Source organism: Macaca nemestrina, chromosome 10 (assembly GCF_043159975.1).
Source record: "Macaca nemestrina isolate mMacNem1 chromosome 10, mMacNem.hap1, whole genome shotgun sequence".
NCBI classification, from domain to species: domain Eukaryota; kingdom Metazoa; phylum Chordata; class Mammalia; order Primates; family Cercopithecidae; genus Macaca; species Macaca nemestrina.
In genome coordinates this window covers 76740455-76766755 of record NC_092134.1, presented here as the reverse complement: position 1 = coordinate 76766755, position 26301 = coordinate 76740455, and the positions used below count along the sequence as shown (strand labels likewise).

Here is a 26301-nt window from a genome sequence, read left to right as displayed (position 1 = left end):
ACCTGCCTGTCTCCCAGAGTGCTATTACAGGCAGGTGGGAGCTACCGTGCCTGGCCTGTATAATGGCATAGTTTCAAGGCTGGGCGGTAAGCCAACGAATCATTCATTTCCAAAAGTGACGTATGAATTTTTTCAAGAAAATCAAACAAGTTTTTAAAATGTTTTCCCCAGGCCGGGCACGGTGGCTCAAGCCTGTAATCCTAGCACTTTGGGAGGCCGAGATGGGCGGATCACGAGGTCAGGAGATCGAGACCATCCTGGCTAACACAGTGAAACCCCGTCTCTACTAAAAAATACAAAAAACTAGCCGGGCGAGGTGGCGGGCGCCTGTAGTCCCAGCTACTCGGGAGGCTGAGGCAGGAGAATGGCGTAAACCCGGGAGGCGGAGCTTGCAGTGAGCTGAGATTCGGCCACTGCACTCCAGCCCGGGCGACAGAGCAAGACTCCCTCTCAAAAAAAATAAAATGTTTTCCCTACTGAAGTTAAGAACTACATATCGTAATGCACTATGCATATCTATTATCACACTTCCTATCAAGTTTTTGTCTCGTTTGTTCCCCCAGCCTAGCCTGTGAGCTCTCTGAGCTCAGCAATCATCTGAAATATTAATCTTTGTATCACCAGCACTTTAACTGCCTGCAACACAGGTCCTGAATATCCGACGTAAAAAAGTGCTGAAATACGTAGTCTGTCTTTTTTTTTTTTTTTTTTGAGACGGAGTCTCGCTCTGTCGCCCAGGCTGGAGTGCTGTGGCCGGATCTCAGCTCACTGCAAGCTCCGCCTCCCGGGTTCCCGCCATTCTCCTGCCTCAGCCTCCCGAGTAGCTGGGACATAGTGTTTCTATGTTATGACAACTACAGAAGCTGTGAGGGAATGAAAACTTCCAAAATGCAGAAGTTCAAAGATTTAGAGGAGGACAACACATTTAGTTTTATTTCAATCAAATCACAACACTTTCTTTTCCAACTGCTGCAAAGTGCATCTACAATATTCTATTACAGATCCACTTTTAAAAGGTTTCCTGTGACATTACAGCAAGCCTCTTTTTTTCAAACAGAGGAATAATCCCAAATTCTTCCTCAAATAAAAATAACTCCATTCCAGTAAATGGCAAATACATAAAAATTACAGTAAGCCAGACACTTAAAAGGACAGCCAAGAAGTCTTCCAACAGTTTATTAGAAAGAATGTAGACATTTAAAAAAATCCCCACTGTCATGAACATAAATTGAGGTTTTCAGCCCTGGTATAAGCTGAATCAAAAAAAGAAATAAAAAATCCAATAGTGTATTAAACATTTTTCACTCATTTGCCATACTTGACAGTGCAAATACAAATCTGGTCTAAATGTACAGACTCTCAAGCAACAATGTACAGCTTTCTTCGTCCTCCATGCTAAGAGATGTAAAAGCTTAAGGGTCAAACAATACCAAATGTATAGGCTTCAAAAACCATCTAAGTTAGGGCATTCTCTAGTTTTAGCTAAGATACACCTGGAACACTGACAAGTGATCACTTACATAGAATCATGTGAAGTAAATTTTTTGAAAAATAAATTTTAGTGGAACAATCCTGAAGGAACACCAGGAGAACAGCAGGTTACCAGTAAGGTGTCAGCCAATTTGTTCCAGCCACTTTTGAATCCATGTTCTATAATCTAAAATTTAGTTATCTTTCCCTAAGCTGAGAGCTTCCTATCATGTCAGTATCTATGTTATGAAGAAAAGGAGACTTAGGTGAGATGTTTCTATTTATCACAACAGCTGCATCAATTGCTTAGGACCTCAACAGCTTCATGAAAGTCTGGGAAATGTTCATGCATAAGGTTATTGCCTTAGCTGACTTAAAATTGCCCCATACAATGGTACATATCAACCCTTAGTGAAGCCTTTTAAAAAACAAACAGGTTGAAAAATGGGTTAAAGTAGGCAAATACAGCATCTGCCTTTAGAGCTATCAACTCAGGAATTCTCTCAATTATGAAATCTTGCAGAGAAGTTATTTTTCTTTCTCAAAATCCAAGTGATGACAATACTCCTTACTCCAGATCTGGCATTTCTGAAAGAATTGTAAAAAATATTAGTATAAAGTACATGGGAATAATCTACCAATTTTAATATCTTAAAGGAAAAGCAACCAAAAATTGAATTATATAGTTCCCCAGTAAATTAATAGGTTGTCTTGCTATCTCAAGTTATTCACATTTCTGTTTTAGTTATTTATTCAAGGTCATAAAGAAAAAATTACTTTTTTTCAAAAGAAGTTAACATCTCTAGTTGAGTTTGGTTTTTGATGCAAAATATCACTGTGTAAACATACTTTTTACATACACTTACTTTCATCATCACTGTCTTGTGAATCCTGAAAGAGGGAAAATAAAGTTACCGAACTGATCAAATACTTGAGTTTACCTGAATAGTTCAAGCGCTATTATTTTTGACTAAAGTAGCACAGGTAGGTAGTTATACCAAGCCTAGAAATTTAGTCATTGGACTTAAGACTAGGTTTAACCTAAGGTGAATGGATGTACAGCAGAGGATCTATCTACCTGTAAAAAATAGTGTGCGCCTTTTGGTGACAGTTTAGCCCACCCTTTGAATCCATTCCTAAATTAACCTATGTCAGCATTCAAGAGAAAACATGGATCAATATGAAGAAAAATAGATTGACAGAAGACAGTGAACTCTAATCCTAGCTGTTGAGTGAATATTATATATTTTTCTAAATAGCATTAAATAACTTTCTGGGAGATGTTAACAGGATGCTGGGGTTGACAAGATGTTGAGAATAGTTGTTTATTATATCCTCATCCTCCTCTTACAGATTTACAATGTCCGTTTTGTTTTGGGTTTTTTTTGGGGTTTTTTTTGGAGATGGAGTCCAGCTCTGTCGCCCAGGCTAGAGTGCAGTGGCGAGATCTTGGTTCACTGCAACCTCTGCCTCCCGGGTTCAAGCGATTCTCCTGCCTCAGCCTCCCAAGTAGCTGGGATTACAGGCACCCGCCACCGTGCCCAGCTAATTTTTGTATTTTTAGTAGAGACAGGGTTTCACTATCTTGGCCAGGCTGGCCTCAAACTCTGATCCACCCGTCTCTGCCTCCCAATATCCATCTGTTTCATCAGTCTCTGACCAATCCTGACATAAAACCTATTTAATTTACTTTCTTAGTCAAAATAATCCCTATAAACTGACTTTTTTTTTTTTCCCTTGAGATGGAGCCTTGCTTTGCTGACCAGGCTAGAGTGCAATGGTGTGATCTTGGCTCACTGCAACCTCCACCTCCCTCGTTCAAGCGATTCTCCTACCTCAGCCTCCCCAGTAGCTGGGATTACAGGCACCTGCCATCATGCCTGGCTAATTTTTGTAGAGACAGGGTTTCACCATGTTGACCAGGCTGGTCTCGAACTCCTGACCTCGGGTAATCCACCCACCTCGGCCTGCTGGGATTACAGACGTGAGCCACCTCGACCGGCCTGAACCGACTGTTATAATTGAGTAAGGTATTACTACATAATGTCTCTATACAATTATTCTTTGGAAATGCGATCCATTTAGGAATGGTCTACGGCAACACCAGTTCCCTAATAGATACCCATTCCTCAAAAATGGGCACATTTTAAAAATTGCTTTTCCCTTTATTTTTTTTTTTTTAGAAAAGTAGTAATCCTGAATCTATATAAAACCATTTGTAAATATGTTGTTTACTATTTAATAGTATGAAAGTAAACAGAAAAAAACTTTTAGACTTACATCATCTGCTCCATCTACTTCTGGTAAATCTACATCCTCATCACCACCCATGTTGTTCATCATCTATTTGAAGTGTAAAAATTAGTTTTAAAAATGATGTTAAGTTAGGCCCTAATTATTAATGCTGTATGCTTCAGAATAAACCTTAGGTCTGCCACGGATATCCACAAATGAAAAATGCAAAATAAATGTAAGCATCTTCCCTTCTGGAAAAGGAAGATTATAAGCAATTACACAAAATTCTAAAAACCTATACGGAAATTAAAACTAAATTTTCCCTAAAGAAAAGGTTTTAGATATTGTGAAGAACCAATAAATGATTTAAACCTAAACTATTATCAGATGATGAGAAACTTATTTTCTCAAGTTTAAACCATTTCTGTAATGTTTATATTTTAGAAAAATAAAATCACATATGCATGGAAAAAAATCAGATTTCAAAAATACATGATCACTCAGATTTTAGAATTGGAAGGGACCTTTTTTCTTTTCTTGAGATGGAGTATCACTCAGTCACCCAAGCTGGAGTGCAGTGGCGTGATCTCGGCTCACTGCAAGCTCTGCCTCCCGGGTTCACGCCATTCTCCTGCCTCAGCCTTCCCAGTAGCTGGGATTACAGGTACCTGCCACCACGCCCAACTAATTTTTTTGTATATTTAGTAGTAGATAAGAGTTTCACTGTGTTAGCCAGGATGGTCTTCATCTCCTGACCTGGTGATCCGCCCGCCTCGGCCTCCCAAACTGCTGGGATTACAGGTGTGAGCCACCACACCCAGCCTGGAAGGAACCTTAAAAAGATTAGTCAAACATACAATGGAATGTGTTCATCCTAAAAGTAGGGATTATTCAGCCTTAAAAGAAAAAAATCTGCCTTATGTGACAAAACACAATGAAGAATCTGAAGCATGTCATGTTATGTGAAATAAGCCAGTCAGGGACAAATACTGCATGATTCCACTTATATAAGATACCTAAGATTATATGAGATACCTAAGATAGACACACAAAAATAGAGAGAATGGTAGCTGCCAGGAGTTGGAGGGAAGGGAAAATGCAGACTTGCTACTGTTAAATAGGTATGAAGTTCCAGTTACACAAAATGCATAGTTCCAGAGACCTACTGTACAGCATTATGCCTATAGTTAACAATACTGTATCATGCACGTAAAAGTCTGTTAAAAGATAGCTGGGCATGGTCAGGTTCGGTGGCTCATGCCTGTAATCCCAGCACTTTGGGAGGCCAAGGCGGGTAGATTACTTGAGGTCAGAAGTTCGAGGCTAGCCTGGCCAACATGGTGAAACCCTGTCTCCACTAAAAACACAAAAATTAGCCGGGCGTGGTGATCGGAGCCTGTAATCCCAGCTACTTGGGATGCTGAGGCAGGAGAATTGCTTGAACCTAGGAGGTGGAGGCTGGAGTGAACTGAGATCGTGCCATTGCACTCCATCCCGGGCAACAAGAGTGCAACTCCGCCTCAAAAAAAAAAAAAAAAAAAAATAGCCAGGCGAGGTGGCTCACTCCTGTAATCTCAGCACTTTGGGAGGCCAAGGCGGGTGGATCACGAGGTCAGGAGATTGAGACCCATGGTGAAACCCCGTCTCTACTAAAAATACAGAAAATTAACCGGGCGCGGTGGCAGGCGCCTGTAGTCCCAGCTACTCGGGCGGCTGAGGCAGGAGAATGGCATGAACCCAGGAGGTAGAGCTTGCAGTGAGCTGAGATCACGCCACTGCACTCCAGCCTGTGCGACAGAGTAAGACTCCATCTCAACAAATAAATAGTCTGTTAAAAAGAGTAGATTTCATGTGAAGTGCCCTTACCTCAATTAATTAAACACACACAAAAGGATTCAGTATAAAAATTTTGGGCAATCTATCTTGAATGAAATGAATAACTGGGAAAGAGTTTCCCTACCTTGAAAAGCACTATTGAATACTTTTAAGTTTCTTTGGGCAGAAAAATGCTAAATGTACCAAGTGCAACGCTACTGTGTTTAAGATAAAACAGCAAGAGAAAATTGAACATATTCAAGAGATATTCAGGAGGTAACAAAAACTGGACAATAAAGATAGCAAAAAAAACCAAAACCAAAACAAAACAGTGTTACAAGGCTGGGGGCAGTGGCTCAGGCCTGTAATCCCAGCACTTTGGGAAGCTGAGGCAGGAGGATCACTTGAGCTCATGAGTTCAAGACCTGCCTAAGCAACACAATGGCTTGCACAACTAGGTAAACTGTGGCACCAACTGCTACACGTAAGGTACAATTAAAAAATACTAATAATATGAATAGAACATCTTCCCTTCCTGTTGAAATCACCGTGCCAGAGTCATGTGCAGAGAATTGTTAAATAAGCAGTTGCATACGTAAAGCTAGACACTTTTTATTTAACTCAAGGTCTCAAAATACAAAATCTAGTTAATGAAAAATTTCAAATAGCAACGAGAAATGGATTTCATGAGGATGCATTCAATTTACATACTAATGTTCTTTCTGTAGTTTTATTCTACTACATTTGATAAAGTCTATTCTGCCTACAAAGAGATGAATCATTTATTCTTCAGTCATGGCAACATGTTATTTGGGTGACATCTCAGATAACAGACTTTCTTAAACTTTTTTCTTTGTATACCTCATGGTAAACATTTCACCATGATTTTTTCTTTTTTTTTTTTTTTTTCAGAGAGTCTTGCTCTGTCGCCCAGGCTGGAGTGCAGTGGTGTGATCTCAGCTCGCTGCAACCTCTACCTCCTGGGTTCAAGCAATTCTGCCTTAGCCTCCAGAGGAGCTGGGATTACAGGGGTGCACTACCACGCCCAGCTATTTTTTTGTAATTTTAATTATTTATTAATTTAAAGACAGTGTTTTGTTCCTGTTGCCCAGGCTAGAGTGCAATGGCGATCTCGGCTCACCGCAACCTCCACCTCCTGGGTTCAAGTGATTCTCCTGCCTCGGCCTCCCTAGTAGCTGCAATTACAGGCATGCACCACTATGCCTGGCTCATTTTGTATTTTTAGTAGAAACAGGGTTTCTCCATGTTGGTCAGGCTGGTCTCGAACTCCCAACCTTAGGTGATCCGCCTGCCTCACCCTCCCAAAATGCTGGGATTACAGGTGTGAGTCACATGCCCAGCCCTATTTATTTATTTTTTTTGAGATGGAATCTTGCTCTGTCGCCCAGGCTGGAGTGCAGTGGAACGATCACGGCTTACTGCAACCTCCACCTCCTGGGTTCACACGATTCTCCTGCCTCAGCCTTCTGAGTAGCTGGCATTACAGGCGCACGCCACCACACCCAGCTAATTTTTGTATTTTTAGTAGAGGGGAGGTTTTGCCATGTTGGTCAGGCTGGTCTGGAACTCCTGACCTCGTGATTCGCCCGCCTCGGCTTCCCAAAGTGCTGGGATTACAGGCATAAGCCACTGCACCCAGCCTATGATTCTTGTGTTTAAAAGTTTATAGTCCCGCTCTTTCGCCAGACTGGAGTCCAGTGGCACGATCTCAGCTCACTGCAACCTCTGCCTCCAGGGTTCAAGCAATTCCCATGCCTCAGCCTCAGGAGTAGGTGGGACCACAGGGACACGCCACCACGCCCAGCTTATTTTTTTTGTATTTTAGTAGAGACGGGGTTTCACCATGTTGGCCAGTATGGTCTGGATCTCCTGACCTCGTGATCCGCCAGCCTTGGCCTCCCAAAGTGCTGGCCTCCTCCCAAAGCGCCTGGTCAAAAGTTTATAGTTTTATTTTATGGCTTCAAAATCCAAGTCAACTACTGCAATCATGCTTAAAAAAAAAAAAAAAATCCCAATGATGAAATTAGGAAATTAGCAAACTAGCTGTGTTAGTCTTAATACATTAACTTTCGCAGTTAACACTGATTCCTTTTAAAATCATTAAAATGGTCTTAAAAATAACACGCATCATGAATATGTGCCCAAAACCAAATTAAATTGACTACAGACAGGTACTGTGTACTTCGAGTGGGGAGACGTCCATTTAATGGAACTTACCTCAGAAAAACGATCAAAATTAGACATGTCTTCATCTGAATCATCTTCCCAGTCTTTCCAATTATTGAAGTCGACACTAAGCCAATTAAGCTATAAATCAATACAAACATCACCCTAAGGTTAGGTTAATTTGCATTTGGTATGAACCTTAAGACTGCATTTTCTTTTCTTCTAAAGAGACCAAGTCTTGCTGTGTTGTCCAGGCTGGAGTGCAGCAAGCATTCACAGGTGCAATCCCATTATTGATCAATGTGAGTTTTGATCAGCTCCATTTCTGATCAAGGGTCTTGTTAACTCTTCAAGCAACCTGGTGGTCCCCGCTTCCTGGGACACCACCATACTGATGTTAACTTAGCATGGTTACCTGACTGACATATGGCATTGCAACCCAGAATTGGGCCAAGTAATTCTCCCACTTCACCCTCCAGCGTCGCTTTTAACTACAACAGGCACCACATGGCTACTGGTCCCTGGCAAAACAACATTTTTTTGAACTGCGACTTTGTATTTTTATGAGGGCATGTAATTAGCACACAAAGAATAGACTAAGCTAAATGGGGTGGCTTACACCTGTAACCCCAACACTTTGGGCGGCCACGGTGGAAAGATTGGTTGTGTAATCCTTCAGGAATTCGAGACAGCCTGAGCAATAGTGTATCCTGTATCTGGGGAAAAAACAAAAAAAGTTCCTGGGCGTGGTGGCACATTTCTATAATCCTAGCTATTTGGGAAGCTGAGGTGGGTGGGAGGATCGCTTAAGCCCAGGTGGAGGCTGCAGTGAGCCATGTTCACACCACTGCACTCTCGCGTGAGTGGCATGAGACTATCTAAAAAAAAAAAAAAAAAAAATTAGGCCAGTGTGGTGGCTCATGCCTATAGTACCAGCACTTTGGGAAGCTGAGGTGGGGAGATCGCTTGAGCCTAGAAGTTCAAGACCAATCTGAGCAAGATTGTGATACCCCTTCTCTACAAAAAATACAAAAATGAGCCAGGTGTCGTGGCATGCCCCTGCAGTCCCAGCTACTTGGGGGACAGAGCGGGGAGGATCACTTGGAGCCTGGGAAGCTGAGGCTGCAGTGAGCCGAGATCGTGTCACTGCACTCCAGCCTGGTAACAAAGAGAGACCCTGGTTTTGAAAAAAAAAAACACTGAAAATTGTTAAACACACCTTTTGAAAACAAATTTACTAGTAAGAACTATTTTCAGTTGATTAATTTACTTTTTCACCAAGCTTTGTCCCCTCCCATTTGATAGCTGAGTAATTTATGCAAAGTCTATCTCTTAAGTGCAAAAGATTCTACACCAGTTAATAACTGATATTCTAATCACACTTCGTATTAAGTTAAAACTGAGTAGACAAAAAACATGAACATGAGGCTTTATACTTAGCTGTGAAACAAAAACACAGCAGTATATTCCTTACATCAAATAAGTGTATCTTTTATTACCTACAATAAAAACATCAAACTTTTCAAAAAAGGAAAACAAAACCTACCTTTGCCCTTTCTTTTGTTAACCTTGGCCATGACTGGCCAGATTCTCCTTTTCGTAAACAGCATAAAATTGATCTGTCCGTTCTTTTATGCTTGGAATCCTAAAAACAAAAGGACCATCATACCATTTATCTTTCCAGTATCGCTACATGACAGAAAGTAGCTTGTCATTTCTCACCTTTTTCATTTTTTTACCTAAATTTTCTCTGGACTCTGAAAGAAACATGCCCTTGACTACTAAAAACTTCAAATTATCCAATTGCCCCAAACCACTATAACTGTCATTTTTAAAAAATTTTATTTTTTCCCTTGTACTTCCTACTGAAATAACCTGTACTACAACAAAGTTTCACGTTTAACCTGATACCATTTTTTTCTTTCCTGCACATGGTAAACAGAATAAAACCTTAAAAACTTTAACTAAAAATGATATAGCCACAGAATGGTTTAAATATTCTGTTCTTGGGCCAGCATGGTGGCTCAAGCCTGTAATCCCAGCACTTTGGGAGGCCGAGACGGGCGGATCACGAGGTCAGCAGATCGAGACCATCCTGGCTAACACGGTGAAACCCCGTCTCTACTGAAAAATACAAAAAACTAGCCAGGCAAGGTAGCAGGCGCCTGTAGTCCCAGCTACTTGGGAGGCTGCGGCAGGACAATGGCGTGAACCCGGGAGGCAGAGCTTGCAGTGAGCTGAGATCCGGCCACTGCACTCCAGCCTGGGCGACAGAGCGAGACTTTGTCTCAAAAAAAAAAAAAAAAAGATTCTATTCTCAGATAAAGGAAGCCTCGGCCACGGGCGGTGGTTCATGCCTGTAATCCTAGCACTTTGGGAGGCCGAGGCAGGCGAACACCTGAGGTCAGGAGTTTGAGACCAGCCTAACCAACATGGTCTTTACTAAAAACACAAAAATTAGCCAGGTGTGGTAGCATGGGCCTGTAATCCCAGCTGCTCCAGAGGCTGAGGCAGGAAAATCCCTTGAACCTAGGAGGCAGAGGTTACAGTGAGCCAGGATTGCACCATTGCACTGCAGTAGTCTCAAAAAACAAAAACAAACAAAAAACAAAACAAACGGCCGGAGCGGTGGCTCAAGCCTGTAATCCCAGCACTTTAGGAGGCCAAGACGGGCGGATCACAAGGTCAGGAGATCGAGACCATCCTGGCTAACACGGTGAAACCCCGTCTCTACTAAAAAATACAAAAAAACTAGCCGGGTGAGGTGGCGGGCGCCTGTAGTCCCAGCTACTCGGGAGGCTGAGGCAGGAGAATGGCATAAACCTGGGAAGCGGAGCTTGCAGTGAGCTGAGATCTGGCCACTGCACTCCAGCCTGGGCGACAGAGTCAGACTCCTTCTCAAAAAACAAAAAACAAACAAAACAAAAAATAAAACAAGCCTCAAGGATACTTCTCTAAGCCCAAACAGTGATAGCAAAAACAAAAAGTATGCAGAAACCAATTTTGGAGGAAATATTCTACAAAATGTAAATATACCTAGTCTACCTCACTGTTAAGAAAAACAGAGCTAATGCTTATTGCTAAAAAGAATACTTGGTATGTCTGCTTCCTCACAACTTAAATCTGGATTAAAGCATCAAGACTACTTACATTTGGATCAATACAGTGAAAAAGATCAATTTCATTTAAATGCTTAAAATTATCACTTCCTCCGAGACAACTGTATAAAATAATAAAGAAAGAATTAAGCCTCTTCAAAGAGACAAAGATTAATAATATCTTCAACGAAAAGACAAGCCAAGTTATTCAGTTGTGTGAATTACTATTTTATATCACTGGATAAAAAGCTTAACTTACCTGAATGTAAGTTTGGATTTTTCAAAATTTACATTAACATCCTTACTGTCTTCAACACAAAATTCAATGAAGACATAGTCCCTTCGATCGTACCACTTTGCAGAAGCAGGCTGCCTACAAAAGGATTAAAGTGGGGAAAGTCAAGCTGGAATTCATTAATTAAACATTTACATACTAACCTTCGACACTATTATAGCATTATTTCAGGGCAGTTCATTACAATTTTAAACAAAAACTACATTTTTACCCTAACAGCTACATTCCAAGTTAAAACCTAAGGGTCTAACAAGATTTAGTTTCAGAATGATTCCAATTTCATAGTAGGAAGGATTCAAAAACCAAACAATGCTTAGTAGTGTTAGCCATTTATCTAGTCCTATCAAAAATTATGTTACTTGGCTGGGTGCAGTGGCTCACACCTGTAATCCCAGCACTTTGGGAGGCCAAGGCAGGTGGATCACTTGAGGCCAGGAGAGCTAGAGACCAGCCTGGCCAGCATAGCAAAACCCCGACTCTACTAAAAATACAAAATAAATAAATAAATAAATAAATAAATAAATAAAATTAGCTGGGCATGGTTATGCGGCCTGTAGTCCCAGATACTTGAGGGTTGGGACTGAGGCACAAGAATAACTTGAATCCAGGAGGTGGAGGTTGCAGTGAACTGAGATCATGCCACTGCATTCCCAACTGGGCAACAGAGACTCTTGTCCCAAAACAACAACAAAAAAAACTGGTACATCAGAGCTTTACTTTTTAAGTTCACTAAAACCAGGAGAATGAATCTCCTTTCCTCAAATTAAGCAATCTAGAATTTTATCAGTTTCCTCAAAATTAATACATTGAAGTCCTAACCCCCAGTACACCTTAAGAATGTGATTATATTTGGAAATAGCATCTTTAAGTTACAATTAAGTAAATATGAGGTCTTAGGGTAGACCCTAATCCAATGACTGTTGTCCTTCTATACGAAGAGATTAACACAGAGGGAAGAAAGAAAATAGCTATCTGCAAACCAAGGAAACAAGGAAAGGACTGCTGACACCTTCGCCTTGGATTTTCAGCCTCCTGGAAATGTGAGGAAATAAATTTCTGCTGTTTAAGCCACCCAGTGTGTGATACTTTCTTATAAAAGCCTTAGCAGGCTGAGGTCGAGAATTCAAGACCAGCCTCACCAACATGGAGAAACCCCGTCTCTACTAAAATCATAAAAAAGTAGCCGGGCGTGGCGGTGAGCGCCTTAAGTCGCAGCTACATGGGAGGCTGAGGCAGGAGAAAGGTGTGAACCTGGGAGGCAGAGCTTGCAGGGAGCTGAAATCAAACCACTGCACTACAGCCTGGGCGGCAGAGCGAGACTCCATCTCAAAAAAAAAAAAAAAATTAGCCGGGTGTGGTGGTGCATGCCTGTAATCTCAGCTTAAGAGGCTGAGTCAGGAGAATCGCTTGAACCTGGGAAGTGGAGGGGTTTCAGTGAGCTAAGACCGTGCCATTGCATTCCAGCCTGGGCAACAAGAGTGAAATTCTGTCTCAAAAAAAAAAAAAAAAAAAAAGAAAAAGGGTGGGGGGGGGCACAGGGAGGGCCAGCACGGTGGCTCATGCCTGTAATCCCAGCACTTTCGGAGGCAGAGGCAGGTGGATCACGAGGTCAGGAGTTCGAGACCAGCCTGGTCAATATGGTGAAACCCCGTCTCTACTAAAAATACGAAAATTAGCGGGGTGTGGTCGCATGCGCCAGTAGTCCCAGCTATTTGGGAGGCTGAGGCAGGCCAATCAGCTGAAGTCAGGAGGTGGAGGTTGCAGTGAGCCAAGATCACACCACTGCACTCCAGTCTGGGTGACAGAGCGAGACTCTGTCTCAAAAAGGAAAAAAGCCTTAGCAAGCTTATAATCACGTCCCAGATAATAAAACAAATTTAAATTATCAAAACCTGTGGTTAGGCCATGAGCCAAAAATGATTCCTACATTTTTTAAATATTAAAAAACAAAACAAAACAAAAAAAACAAACCCGGGAGGCAGAGATTGCAATGAGCCAAGATTACACCACTGCACTCCAGCCTAGGCAACAGAATGAGACCAAAAAAAAGAAGAAGAATGTGAATGAGAGAGGTATTTGTGGCCTGCAAAGCCTAATATTTACTGGCTGACCCTTTACACAAGTTGGCTAACACATTAAAACTACAAACAGGGTCGAGTGCGGTGGCTCACACCTGTAATCCCCAGCACTTTGGGAGGCCAAGGTGGGTGGATCACCTAAGGTCAGGAGTTCGAGACCAGCCTGGCAAACACGATGAAACCCTATCTCTACTAAAAATACAAAAAATTAGCTGGGCGTGGTGGCGGGCGCCTGTAATCCCAGTTACTCGGGAGGCTGAGGCAGGAGAAAGGCGTGAACCCAGGAGGCGGAGTTTGCAGTGAGCTGAGATCATGCCACTGCATTTCAGCCTGGACAATAAGAGTGAAACTCCGTCTCAAAACAAAACACAAAACTGCAGACCAGGCGCAGTGACTCACGGCCGTAATCCCAGCACTTTGTGAGGCCAAGGCTGGTGGATCACCTGACGTTGGGAGTTTCAGACCTGCTTGACCAACATGGAAACACCCCATCTCTACTAAAAACACAAAATGAGCCAGGCGAGGTGGCGCATGCCTGTAATACCAGCTATTCGGGAGCGGAGATAGGAGAATCACTTGAACCTGGGAGGCGGAGGTTGCAGTGAGCCGAGATCAAGCCATTGCACTCTAGTCTGGACAATAAGAGCAAAAACTGTGTCCAAAAAAACCCCCAAAAAACAAAAACAAAAAACAAAACACAACTACAAATGGGGGGCCAGGCATGGTGACTCACACCTGTAATCCCAGCACTTTGGGAGGTCAGGGTAGATGAATTACCTGAGTTCAAGAGTTTGAGACCAGCCTGGGCAACATGGCAAGACCCCCCCATCTCCACAAAAAATAACGTAGGCTGGGCGCGGTGGCTCAAGCCTGTAATCCCAGCACTTTGGGAGGCCAAGACGGGCGGATCACGAGGTCAGGAGATCGAGACCATCCTGGCTAACACAGTGAAACGCCGTCTCTACTAAAAAATACAAAAACTAGCCAGGCGAGGTGGCGGGCGCCTGTAGTCCCAGCTACTCGGGAGGCTGAGGCAGGAGAATGGCGTAAACCGAGGCGGCGGAGCTTGCAGTGAGCTGAGATCCGGCCACTGCACTCCAGCCTGGGTGACAGAGCGAGACTCCGTCTTAAAAAGAAAAAAAAAAAAAAAAAAAGCCGGGCGCGGTGGCTCAAGCCTGTAATCCCAGCACTTTGGGAGGCCGAGACAGGCGGATCACGAGGTCAGGAGATCGAGACCATCCTGGCTAACATGGTGAAACCCCGTCTCTACTAAAAAAATACAAAAAACTAGCCGGGCGAGGTGGCGGCGCCTGTGGTCCCAGCTACTCGGGAGGCTGAGGCAGGAGAATGGCGGGAACCCGGGAGGCGGAGCTTGCAGTGAGCTGAGATCTGGCCACTGCACTCAGACTCCGTCTCAAAAAAAAAAAAAAAAAATTAACGTGGGTGTGGTAGCATGTATCTGTGGTTCCAGCTACCATGGCGACTGAGGTGGGAGGATCACCTGAGCCTGTGAAGTTAAGGCTGTGTAAGCTGAGATCACGCCACAGCACTCCAGCCTGAATGACAGAGCAAGAACTGGTCTCAAAAATAAAAAAACACGAAAACAAAAAAGAAACAAAAAACCCCCAAAAACTACAAGTGGGGCCAGGCGCGGTGGCTCAAGCCTGTAATCCCAGCACTTTGGGAGGCCGAGACGGGCGGATCACGAGGTCGGGAGATCGAGACCATCCTGGCTAACATGGTGAAACCCCGTCTCTACTAAAAAATACAAAAAACTAGCCGGGCGAGGTGGCGGGCGCCTGTAGTCCCAGCTACTGGGGAGGCTGAGGCAGGAGAATGGCGTAAACCCGGGAGGCGGAGCTTGCAGTGAGCTGAGATCCGGCCACTGCACTCCAGCCTGGGCGGCAGAGCGAGACTCCGTCTCAAAAAAAACAAAAAACAAAAAACAAAAAACAAACTACAAGTGGGTGGAGGGTGCCCTACACTTATCCTGAATCAGGAATAAACACATACATATTCCCTCATTTGAAAGGAGAACTGTGCCAGGCGTGGTGGCTCACGCCTGTAATCCCAGCACTTTGGGAGGCCGAAGCTGGAGGATCACCTGAGGTCAGAAGTTCGAGACCAGCCTGACCAACACAGTGAAACCCCATCTCTACTTAAAAGAAAAAAAAAAAAAAATTGCTAGGCCTGATGGCACATGCCTGTAATCCCAACTACTTGGGAGGCTAAGGCAAGATAATCGCTTGAACCTGGGAAGCAGGGGTTGCAGTGAGGCGAGATCATGTCATTGCAATCCAGCCAGGGCAGCAACAGTGAAACTCCGTCAAGAGAGAAAGACAGACAAGAACGGAAGGAAGGAAGGGATGAAGGGATGGAGGGATGGAGGAAGGGAGGAAGGGAGGGAGGGAGGAAGGGAGGGAGGGAGGGAGGGAGGGAGGGAGGGAGGGAGGAGGGAGGAAGGCGGTGAAGAGGGAGGAAGTGGGGGGAAGGGGGAGGAAGGGGGGAAGAGGGAGGAAGGAAGATTGGGTTGGTTGCAGTGACTCACACCTATAATCCCAACACTTTGGGAGACTGAGGTGGGCAGGTTGCTTGAGGCCAAGTTTCTGACCAGCCTGGCCAATATGGCAAAACCCCATCTCTACTAAAAATGTAAAAACATTAGCTAGGTGTGTTGGCACATGCCTGTAGTCTCACCTACTCGTTGTGAGGCTGAGGCAGGAGGATCACCTGAACCTAGGAAATGAAGATTGCAGTGAGCTATGGCGGCGCCACTGCACTCCGGCCTGGGCAACAGGGCAAGACTTTCTCAAAAATAAATAAGCAAACAAACAAACAAACAAAACAAACATGGAAAGTCAACGTTTATGAAGTCTCCTTTTGCCTTACACCATCTCTTTTTCTCCTATTAACAAATGGAGAGGGCTGGGCGTGGTGGACCACGCCCGTAATCCCAGCACTTTGGGAGGCCAAGGCCGGTGGATCACCTGAGGTCAGGAGTTCAACAGCAGCCTTGCCAACATGGTGAAACCTCATCTCTACTAAAAATACAAATATTAGCCAGGCATGGTGGTGGGCGCCTGTAATCCCAGCTACTTGGGAGGCTAAGGCAGAAGAACCGCTTTAACCCGGGAGGCAGAGGTTGCGGTGAGCCGAGATCACACCACCATTCTCCAGCCTGGGTGACAGAGTGAGACTCTGTCTAAACAAACAAACCCAAAACATATGGTGAAGGGGTTGAGTTGAGCTTTAACTCTAGCTTCTAAACTAATTATACTGCATTTATATCTAGCCTTTCTGCTAACACTGGCTAAACTCATAACCACTGTGTAAGACCGTTCGTTCATTTTTTTTTTTGAGATGGAGTCTCACGCTGTTGCCCAGGCTGGAGTGCAGTGGCGCGATCTCGGCTCACTGCAAGCTCCGCCTCCCGGGTTCCCGCCATTCTCCTGCCTCAGCCTCCTCAGTAGCTGGGGCTACAGGAGCCCGCCACCGCGCCCGGCTAATTTTTTGTATTTTTAGTAGAGACGGGGTTTCACTGTGGTCTCGAACTCCTGACCTTGTGATCCGCCCGCCTCGGCCTCCCAAAGTGCTGGGATTACAGGCTTGAGCCACCGCGCCCGGCCGACTGTTCGTTCATTTTAATAGTAATATACCTACAGATGCAAAATTTCCACCTCTGCATACATTATGTAAATAATCTACTACTTAAAGCAAAACAACCCCACAGGTGGACATTCATGCTTTTTTTTTGAGGCTGTCTCGCTCTGTTGCCTAGGGTGGGGTGCAGCAGTGGCACATCTCGGCTCACTGCAGCCTCCACCTTCTGGGTTCAAGCAATTCTTGTGCCTCAGCCTTCCAACTAGCTGGGATTACAGGTGCGCCACCATGCCCAACTAATTTTTGTATCTTTAGTAGAGACAGGGTTTTGCCATGTTGGCATGGTTGGTTTGAACTCCTGGCCTCCAGTGATCTGCCAGCCCTGGGCTCCCCAAAATGCTGGGATTAGATGTGAGCCATCACTACTGGTCTCCATGCTTCTCTTTTTTTTTTTTTTTTTGAGACGGAGTCTCACGCTGTTGCCCAGGCTGGAGTGCAGTGGCGCGATCTCGGCTCACTGCAAGCTCCGCCTCCCGGGTTCCCACCATTCTCCTGCCTCAGCCTCCTGAGTAGCTGGGACTACAGGCGCCCGCCACCGCGCCCGGCTAATTTTTTTTGTATTTTTAGTAGAGACGGGGTTTCACTGTGGTCTCAATCTCCTGACCTTGTGATCCGCCCGCCTTGGCCTCCCAAAGTGCTGGGATTACAGGCTTGAGCCACCGCGCCCGGCCCATGCTTCTCTTTCTAAGTCAGGGTCTTGCTCTGTGGCTCAGGCTGGAGTGCAGTGGTACAACCTTGCTCACTATAACCTCAAACTCCTTGTCTCTAGCAATTCTCCCACCTCAGTATCCCCAGTTAGCTAGGACTAGAAGCATGTGTCACCATGGCCAGTGATTTTTTTCTTTTTGGCAGAGATGTAGTCTCCCAGTGTTGCCCAGGCTGGTCTTGAATTCCTGGCCCAAAATGATACTCTCACCTTGGCCTCCTAAAGTGCTTGGGATTTCAGGCAAGAGGCTCAGTGCCCAGCCTATTCCATGCTGATCTGACAAGCATGTCTCAGCTCAATAGAAGGGCTATATACACCAATCCAAGCAATTAAATTTTGCATAACCTAAAATCCTCTATAGTCCTGTCTGAAAGGTCTCTTTGTCAGCCTTAAAAGGACAGAGACCGTAGTTGTTCCTAAATACCATAATTGTAATATGTTAGTATTAAACTGGTGAGTTTTAACTCTAATTTATAAAACACTGCAAGCACCCCACTACAAAAAATTGATGCACCAGGAAAGCTAGATGTAAACAATTTGCTAGGAAAATGCCTCAGTTATTTTAATCCACTTGATAGTTTTACTATGTGCAATGTACGTTTTACTATAAAAGACAAAACAGGCTGGGTGTGGTGGCTCACGCCTGTAATTCCAGCACTTTGGGAGGCCGAGGCAGGTGGATCGCCTGAGGTCAGGAGTTCGAGACCAGCCTGGCCAACATGGTGAAAATCTGACTCTACTAAAAAAAAATACAAAAATTAGCCGAGCTTGGTCGTGGGTGCCTGTAATCTCAGCTACTCAGGGGACTGAGGCAGGAGAACTGCTTGAACCCAGGAGGCAGAAGCTGCAGTGAGCCGAGATCACGCCACTGCAATCCAACCTGGGCGACAGAGCCAGACCCCGTCTCAAAAATAAATAAAACAAAAAATACCTATTTGTAATATGTGAGGAATAAGACATCAAAGTTCTACTATGGAAAGGAAAAAAGTAGTTCCGGAGTTCATAAACGGTTTTCCCTTCTTAGGTATCAAACACCCTGCCTATAAATGTCTGATGCCAAGCTCTGTCTCACACATACTCATTGCCCAGGGAAACCGTAAGATATTTCAGATCTTCTGTAATCAGCTGTAGTACTATAAAACTTTCTGAAAAAGTGATCTGAATAAACCTGCTAGTCCTGTGGCTACCAATCATGTGCCAAGATATATCAGGGCCTCATGGAGGAACTCACAACTACCTTGGGATATTTTAAATTTCAGAATAATTCAGTTATACTCAACAATAGCCAAGACACCAAAAAAACTATTAGTTTGAGGTTGTTCAATTTCAATGAGCTTGTACTGCAAATCCCTCCATTAAGTTTCATCTTCTCAAAACTGAATTTCTGGTGGTTGCTGTAATTAAAAAACAAACAAAAAAACACAGGTACTCATACCCACCCCACCAAAAAAACAAACAAACAAAAAAACCACCAATGGGGAACAAGAAGTGAGATGACAGAACTCATTTCAAGGTTTGAGAAGTTATATAGTATCCAAAAGCCATACACATTCCATTAATAGGTATGGTTATATAAAAAACTATATATATTCTTTCCAACAGTGTAAATTAGTTTTTCCAATAGCTACTAGGCTGTTAAGACAATCTACTTATGTTGCTTTGATACAACTATGTCATCAAATGAACTGCTAGTTACTCCTTTTGGCCTAAGAGCACAACTCCTCAGACACCAAGGGCACTATACACCAGTAAAGTTTGTGAACCTCTGTGCTGGTTAGTTAGTTCCTTTATGTGGTGATTTCCACTCTAAGATACAAAGGTGAAAGCTATTCAACGTAATGTTTTATTCAAAACTTCGCACCTTTTTTTCTTTTTGGGGAAGGAGTCCCACTCCGTCACCCAGGCTAAAGTGCACTGGCGCGATCCGGCTCACTGTAACCTCTGCCTCCTGTGTTCAAGTGATTCTCTCGCCTCAGCCATCCGAGTAGCTGGGATCACAGGTGTGCGCCACCACACCCAGCTAATTTTTACATTTTTAGTAAAGATGAGATTTCACCATGCTGGTTGGCCAGGCTGGTCTCGAACTCCTGACATCAGGTGACCTGCCCACCTCAGCCTCCCAAAGTGCTGAGATTATTGCCTGAGCCACCGCACCCGGCCAGCACTTTTTTTTTTTTTTTTTTTTTTGAGTCAGAATCTCACTCTGTCATCCAGGCTGCAGTGCACTGGCACGATCTCAGCTCACTGCAACCTCCACCACCAGGTTCAAGGATTCTTGTGCCTCAGCCTCCCAAGTAGCTGGGACTACAGGAGTGCGCCACCATGCCTGGCTAATTTTTGTATTTTTAGTAGAGATGGGGTTTCACCGTGTTGTCTAGGCTGGTCTTGGAACTCCTGACTTCAAGTGATTCACCTGCTGTGGCCTCCAAAGTGCTGGGATTATAGGCATGAACCACCATGCATACCGACTTAGCACTTCTCTATCAAGCAACTCTGTGACTTTCCACATTCCATCTTTTGAGCCCTCTTTTTTAAAAAAAATTGATTCCGTGCTTTGATTTTAGACCCTGAAGCATTCTTCTTTTAATATCCCCAGGAGCCAAAAGAATTTTTCTTTGTTCAAGAAAGACAAGGTCAAATATCACTCACTCACTGCCTCCATAACGAATTTTAGATTCTCAGGATTCCATTATCATATTGTCAAGTATGCAGAACCTAGTTTAGATTATATAATAAAACAAACTGGAAATACAGACATGGTTATTTATTTTGCAATAAAAGGACTGCCGGATAAATTACCGTCCCTTTTTGTGAAGTGAAAAAAATAAGGCTTCTGTCAGAAATGTTGGGTTCCAATCCTATTTTGGCCCCCCCCCCCCTTTTTTTTTTTTTTTTTTTTGGAGACACAGCCTCACTCTGCTGCCCAGGCTGGAGTGCAGTGGCCTGATCTCGGCTCACAGCAACCTCCGCCCTCCACCTCCTGGGCTCAAGCAATTCTCCTGCCTCAGCCTCCGAGTAGCCTCCCGAGAGTTTGAGGCTGCAGACAGTGATGACACCACTGCACTCCAGCCTGGGCAAAACAGTGAGACAGCGTCTCATAAAAGAAGAAATATTCCTGGAAAACTGCAAGTTCAAAGGTATACCAAGGATCGGGTGGGTGCAGCAGCTCACACCTGTAAACCCAGCACCAGGGAGGAAGATCACTTGAGTCTAGGAGTTTGACACCAACCTGGGCAACACAGTAAGACCCCGTCTCTATTAAAAAAAAAAAAAAAAAAAAAAGGCCAGGTGTGGTGGCTCACACTTGTAATCCTAGCACTTTGGCAGGCCAAGGCAGAAGGATTGCCTGAGCTCAGGAGTTTGAGACCAGCCTGGGCAACAGGGTGAAACCGCGTTTCTACTAAAATACAAAAATTTAGCTGGGCATAGAAGCACATGTCTGTAGTCCCAGCTACTCATGAGTCTGAGGCAGGAGAATCGCTTGAACACAGGAGGCGGAGACTGCAGTGAGCCAAGACTGCACCACTGCACTGCAGCCTGGGCAACAGAATGAGTCTCCCTCTCCAAAAAAAAAAAAAAAATTTTACAAAGGTATACAGAGGAAGCAGGGAAGCAGCCTCATTCCAGAATCTATCATTGCCGGCTAGGGCGGTAGCTCACGCCTATAACCCCAGCACTTTGGGAGGTCGAGGCGGGTGGATCATGAGGTCAGGAGTTCAAGACCAGCCTGGCCAAGATGGTGAAACCCCACATCTACTAAAAATACATAAAATTAGGCTAGATGCGGTGGCTTACAGGCCTGTAATCCCAGCACTTTGGGAGGCCAAGGTGGGCGGGTCACCTGAGGTCGGGAGCTTGAGACCAGCCTGACCAACATGGAGAAATCCCATTTCTACTAAAAATACAAAATTAGCCGGGCATGGTGGCACATGCCTGTGATCCCAGCTACCTGGGAGGCTGAGGCAGGAGAATCACTTTAACCCGGGAGGCGGAGGTTGTGGTGAGCCAAGATCTTGCCACTGCACTTCAGCCTGGGCAACAAGAGAGAAACTCTGCCTTAAAAAAAAAAAAAAAAATTAGCCGGGCATGGCGGCAGGCGCCTGTAATCCCAGCTACTCAGGAGGCTGAGGCAGAGAATTGCTTGAACCCGGGAGGCGGAGATTGCAGTGAGCCGAGATCGCGCCAGTGCACTCCATCCTGGGCAACAGAGCAAGACTCCGTCTCAAAAAACAAACCAAAACCAAAAACTATCACTGCCAATCCATACAGTAAATAGTAAAAAGTTCAATACACTATTTCCATAGCAAAATATGCTATTTTTTGAACTCACGTCAATGATCTCAGGTGTTTAACAAGTAGATTGATTCTGAACAGTTGATATTTACAATCTTTTTTCCTGAAAAGAGACAATCGCTAACCACAAGACCCAAAAATGATAAAGCTTGTAGAAGATTTTTAAACTGAGAAAATTCAATTAGGCAGGAGAACCTTAATTTAGCAATAAAACACTGGCTTACACTCAAGAGATTTTTCACTTCCAGTTTCTACTGCCTTCTAGTTAAAGTCTAACTGAACACAGGAAGAAAAATTAAAACTCCAGTTGCCAGGTTACAGTGCACAGGAAATCAATATTGAACAAAGGCCACCCACCATCAGAAAGTTATAGAAATTAACAATATAGCATTATGTTCACTCTGACAATTTGTTTTGCAGGCTAAAGATGGACAATTTTATTTCAGGGATTCATTCCTACACAGCTGAGTGAGGGAAAGTAAGATTTTTACCAAAATCAGAGATACAAGTTTCTGGACAACTTCCTAATTACATACAAGACATTAAACAGGAAAAACAGTAACTTAAAATATCGGTAAAGTAAATAAAACATTTTACTTTTCATCTGTTTTTAATTGGTCCAACGACAATGATTCAAAAAATGCGAAGTAGCACCCTCTGGCAAAGTTAAGCGGAAAATCTTAAGTGGGGGAAGGTCCTAAAATCCCAGCCTTCTACAAGATAGGTTCGAAATTAAGAGCTTTTATGTAAACTATCAGACAAACTTTTATAACCTAAGATTTAAAGAAATGTAACTACGAAATCGCTAAAGAACAAATAGGTAAATCAAATGAGAAAACACACTCCCAAGCCCTTAAGGCACCCAGCATAAATATATCTCTTCCCAGAGCTTAAAAAATATTTTTCTTATTAGCCAGGCACGGTGGTGCTTGCCTGCAGTCCCAGCTACTCCGGACACTGAGGCAAGGAGGATCGCTTGAGCCCACGAGGTACCGTTTGCAGTGAGCTGAGATCGCGCCACTGCACTCCAGTCTGGGCAACAGACCAATACCCTGTCTCAAAAAAAAAACAAAACACTACCACACTTTTAAAACAAGTTATCAACGAAATAAGCCCTTACCAGCCAGATTCTTCTTAAGACTGGATGACGACCCATTAAAAGCTTCTTCCACCTCAAATAACTGACTTACAACTTTTATTTTGTAAATTCATTTAAGTCTTTAGCTTGGTAAGAGTCCCTGAAGAATTTACTAAATGGAATATATTGAATATTTTTAAAATAATATTTTAGCTGGTCTCTTCAAAACACTTTTTTTTTTTTTTTTTGAGACGGAGTCTGGCTGTGTCCCCCAGGCTCACCGCGAGCTTCCCCTCCCGGGTTCACGCCATTCTCCTGCTTCAGCCTCCTGAGTAGCTGGGACTACAGGCGCCCACTACCGCGCCCGGCTAATTTTTTGTATTTTTAGTAGAGACGGGGTTTCACCGTGGTCTCGATCTCCTGACCTTGTGATCCGCCCGCCTCGGCCTCCCAAAGTGCTGGGATTACAGGCGTGAGCCACCGCGCCCGGCCGGATCACTCGTTTTGAAGGTAGCTTTTTTTTTTTTTTTTTGAGACAGTCTCACTGTGTGGCCCAGGCTGGAGTGCAGAGGCGCGATCCCCCCTGCAAGCTCCACCTCTCGGGTTCACGCCATTCTCCTGCCTCAGGCTTCCAGCAACTGGGACCACAGGCGCCTGCGACCACGCCTGACTAATTTTTTGTATTTTTAGTAAAGACGGGGTTTCACCGTGTTAGTCAGGATGGTCTTGATCTCACGACCTCGTGATCCGCCCGCATTGGCCTCCCAAAGTGCTGGGATTACAGGCGTGAGCCGCCGCGCCCGGCATGAAGGTACCATTTTTTTTTTTTTTAACTAGAGAGGCTGCTTTTTGGAATTGTCTCTCTACTGCTACACTTACTTTTTTTGAGACGGAGTCTCCCTCTATTGCCCAGGCTGGAGTACAGTGGCGCACTCTCGGCTCACTAAAACCTTCGACTCCTGGGTTCAAGCGATTCTCCTGCCTCAGCCTCCCGAATAGCTGGGACTACAGGAGTGCACCACCACGCCCGGCTAGTTTTTGTATTTTTAGTAGAAACGGGGTTTCACCATATTGGCCAAGCTGGTCTCTAACTCCTGACCTCGTGATCCACCTGCCTCAGCCTCCCAAGTATTGGGATTACAGGCGTGAGCCACCGCGCCTGGCCTTACACTTTTCACCCAAGTTTTTAAATTTACTTTCCTAACTTAGCCGTTCCTTACCTATTTAGATATCTCATGTGCCCTCCAGAAAGTGCTTCTACTTCGAGCCCATTTTAAACATTTTTCACGAAAAGATATGTTGTTTGGCTCTATTATTAAAAGCTGCTTAATGCCTTATCTGACAAAAATTTTCCCTTACAGATTTTCAGAGTATGAAAGGTTAAGACTGATGTCCCTTCTACATTACTTATGAGAGATTTCAAAGGGAAAAACAAAAGCTATTTTATATACTTTTTTTTTTGAGACGGAGTTTTACTCTTGTTGTCCAGGCTGGAGTGCAATGGCAAGATCTCGGCTCACCGCAACCTCTGCCTCCCTGTTTCAAACGATTCTCCTACCTCAGCCTCCCGAGTAGCTGGGATTACAGGCATGTGCCACCACGCCCGGCTAAATTTTTTGTATTTTTGTTGCGACGGGGTTTCTCAGGCTGGTCTCAAACTCCCGACCTCAGGTGATCCGCCCACCTCGGCCTCTTAAGGTGCTGGGATTACAGGTGTGAGCCACCGCGCCCAGCCTGATTCAAACTTTTAAAAACCCCGATTACGTATCACTCTCGGGGAGGGGGCTCCCTCAAAAATTCTAACATGCTGTGCTCTAGAAGCTTGTTTCCAGTGATAAACTTCGCTTCAGTGTATCCCTCACTCATTCCTTTAGATTTCTAGCCGTCAGTATCATGACTTTGAATCAAGCAAACCCTTCTTACTTTTCCACAAAGTCACTCCCTCTCATCTCTCTTCTGAATGGAGTATTTTTTAAAAAAAGGTTCCCCCTTAATTGCTCTCCATACCTTTTAGGACGCAGTTAGTACCTTAAAAAATAACCTCCCGTCAAAAAAAAACCAAAAACTAAAACAAAACCCTGTAAAACCGGCAGTTCCCACTGTACGTGGCAGTGCCAAGAATTCTTACTCGGTTAAAATCGCCGAGGTTTCCTTTATCATCATAAAATGAAGACTACCATAGAATCTCAACACAAATTTAAACTCTTTAGGACAACAGTAGGTTAATTACACGCCTATTACATATTTCATCCCACAGTTACAGGATAGTGAAACCTCACCTCAGGTTTAACATGGAACACAGAAAATATCCGTGTCTTTCCAAAGCAGACACGTGCAGAACTACCTGCTCAACGGTAACTCCTCCTCGCTGCCAGGGAAGCGGCTGAGTTTTGGCAACCTCCCGTGTTTTCAAGAGACTGGAGTTACGAGGCGGACTTCAAGTACCCACACTCAAGAAACCCAGACACTGGAGAGAGAAGTATGTTGCGGCGTGGGCATGGCTTCACTCTAGTTGCCTAGCAGTACCTGCCGCTCACGGCTAGGCCCGCGTGGGGCTCTCCCAGGAGCTCCGCCAGGCACCTGGCGGCCCCCACCACAGGTGCACTCGACTCAGGGCCTGGCCCGGGGACCACAAAGCAGCAGAACCGGAGCGCCCAAGCAGCCGAGGCGACCCACGAGGGTTCACGCTTCACGGCGCCGCATGGCGAGCAGCTCCGGGGAGCTTAAGGCCTAAGGTGAAGTTACCTAAGGAAGCCAGTAGCCCAGACAGCCAAAGAGGGAAAAAGTAGGATTTCCGGTATAGGGAAGCCAAGGGACGTTTCAGGGGTGGGGGAAGCAGACATCTGGAGGAAAAATGTCCTCCACCCGCCAACGGTAACCGGAACAAGGATCCTGGACCTCCCGCCCCCAGGCAGGAACGACTGCCACCACCGATGCGAGAAAGGGTAGGGGGCCAAAAGCAGAGGGAGGGCAAGGGCCGGTTCCAGGGAGCCCCCAACGCGGCCTCGGCCTCACTCTGGGCGACCTTCCCTCGGCGGGGTGTCGCACTCACATTGTGAACGGGGCAGGGGGACGGGCGAACGGGTGGGCGGGCCTCTCTGGCGGCGGCTGCTGCTAGGGAGTCGACTTCTCTCCAGTGGCGACTCCGCGTTTTCTCCCCGGTCGCGGCCTCTTCTCGCTTCCCTCAGGCGACGGCGGCAGCGGCGGGCTCGACCTCGGTCCCCAGAATGCACCGCGCGGAAAGAGCGGCTCCTCCGGTCGGGGAGAAGAGGAAAGTGTAGGAAAACGGGCGCGAGGACGGAGAATGAACGTGCGTGCGTGCAAACGAGGGGTGGTAAGGCCGGGCGGCGGCTGGTGACGCAGCAAAATGCCCGGGCCTTACCGCC

At 44.9% G+C, this 26301-nt stretch overlaps 1 protein-coding gene across 4 annotated transcripts; it reads right to left on the bottom strand.

Moving 5' to 3' along the window:
• Positions 1-1160: 1160 nt before the first annotated feature.
• Positions 1161-26301, bottom strand: LOC105474132 (prostaglandin E synthase 3). 4 transcript variants are annotated; one of them, XM_011728572.3, is made up of 8 exons: positions 25968-26300; positions 11065-11178; positions 10858-10927; positions 9254-9352; positions 7759-7848; positions 3751-3813; positions 2337-2361; positions 1161-2058 (listed from the first exon to the last, which is right to left on the bottom strand). In XM_011728572.3, coding segments are annotated over exons 1-8 (483 nt in total). In that variant the 5' UTR covers positions 25970-26300; the 3' UTR covers positions 1161-2038. The 4 variants fall into 4 exon arrangements, with proteins under 4 accessions (XP_011726874.1, XP_011726873.1, XP_011726876.1 ...); XM_011728571.2 differs by lacking the exon at positions 25968-26300 and adding an exon at positions 25195-25479; XM_011728574.2 differs by lacking the exon at positions 3751-3813 and having other exon boundaries at positions 25968-26301.